At 33.6% G+C, this 503-nt stretch overlaps 2 protein-coding genes across 2 annotated transcripts in view; both read left to right on the forward strand.

Annotated features, from left to right (window-relative positions):
- Window positions 1-503, forward strand: part of LOC119594184 (peroxisomal sarcosine oxidase-like) — a gene marked incomplete at its 5' end in the record, with an annotated part of 59,772 nt that overhangs the window by 24,104 nt on the left and 35,165 nt on the right.
- The window catches only part of LOC119594183 (testis-expressed protein 2-like), a gene marked incomplete in the record, with an annotated part of 13,599 nt that overhangs the window by 1,882 nt on the left and 11,214 nt on the right, over window positions 1-503 (forward strand). Inside the window, 1 exon segment of the mRNA XM_037943253.1 lies at window positions 327-474. Within this exon segment, the coding sequence (XP_037799181.1) occupies window positions 327-474 (148 nt within the window).

The raw sequence follows: 503 nt of genomic DNA on the forward strand, positions 1-503 counted from the left end.
TATTACTGACCGTTTTTCCAGTAATATGTGAAAATATATAATTAACAAATGTAAATATAGTTTGAATACCAAATACATATTGTGAGACATGTTATTATTACAGTAACTTCATGTACTTTATACTCTATGTTAATGTGCATACATAATACATAATATTTGAATACATGTAAGTATATGTATACAGACGAAAAATACACACAGATACATATGTTTAAGCACACCAGTAAGTACAAAATGCAATAAATGTATTATTTTATGTTTCCATTGTCGTTGTTAGTATTCAGTATTGCTATTTATTTATGTAATTCTTTTATGCATCTTAACAGGCTGCAAAGATGAGTGGACGGGATGGAAGCCCCAAGATATCGCTGGCTCTGCTGAAGGGCCGCTCGGCAGCTAAGAGTGTTCCAAGCATCACTTTCAGGTTCAATCCCTCGGGGGATAATATCACTCAAGTCTCAGATGCAGAGGAAGGTAAGCTTTAGGCATGTGTGTATTTATAT

This window comes from Penaeus monodon, chromosome 33 (assembly GCF_015228065.2).
Source record: "Penaeus monodon isolate SGIC_2016 chromosome 33, NSTDA_Pmon_1, whole genome shotgun sequence".
Classification (NCBI taxonomy): domain Eukaryota; kingdom Metazoa; phylum Arthropoda; class Malacostraca; order Decapoda; family Penaeidae; genus Penaeus; species Penaeus monodon.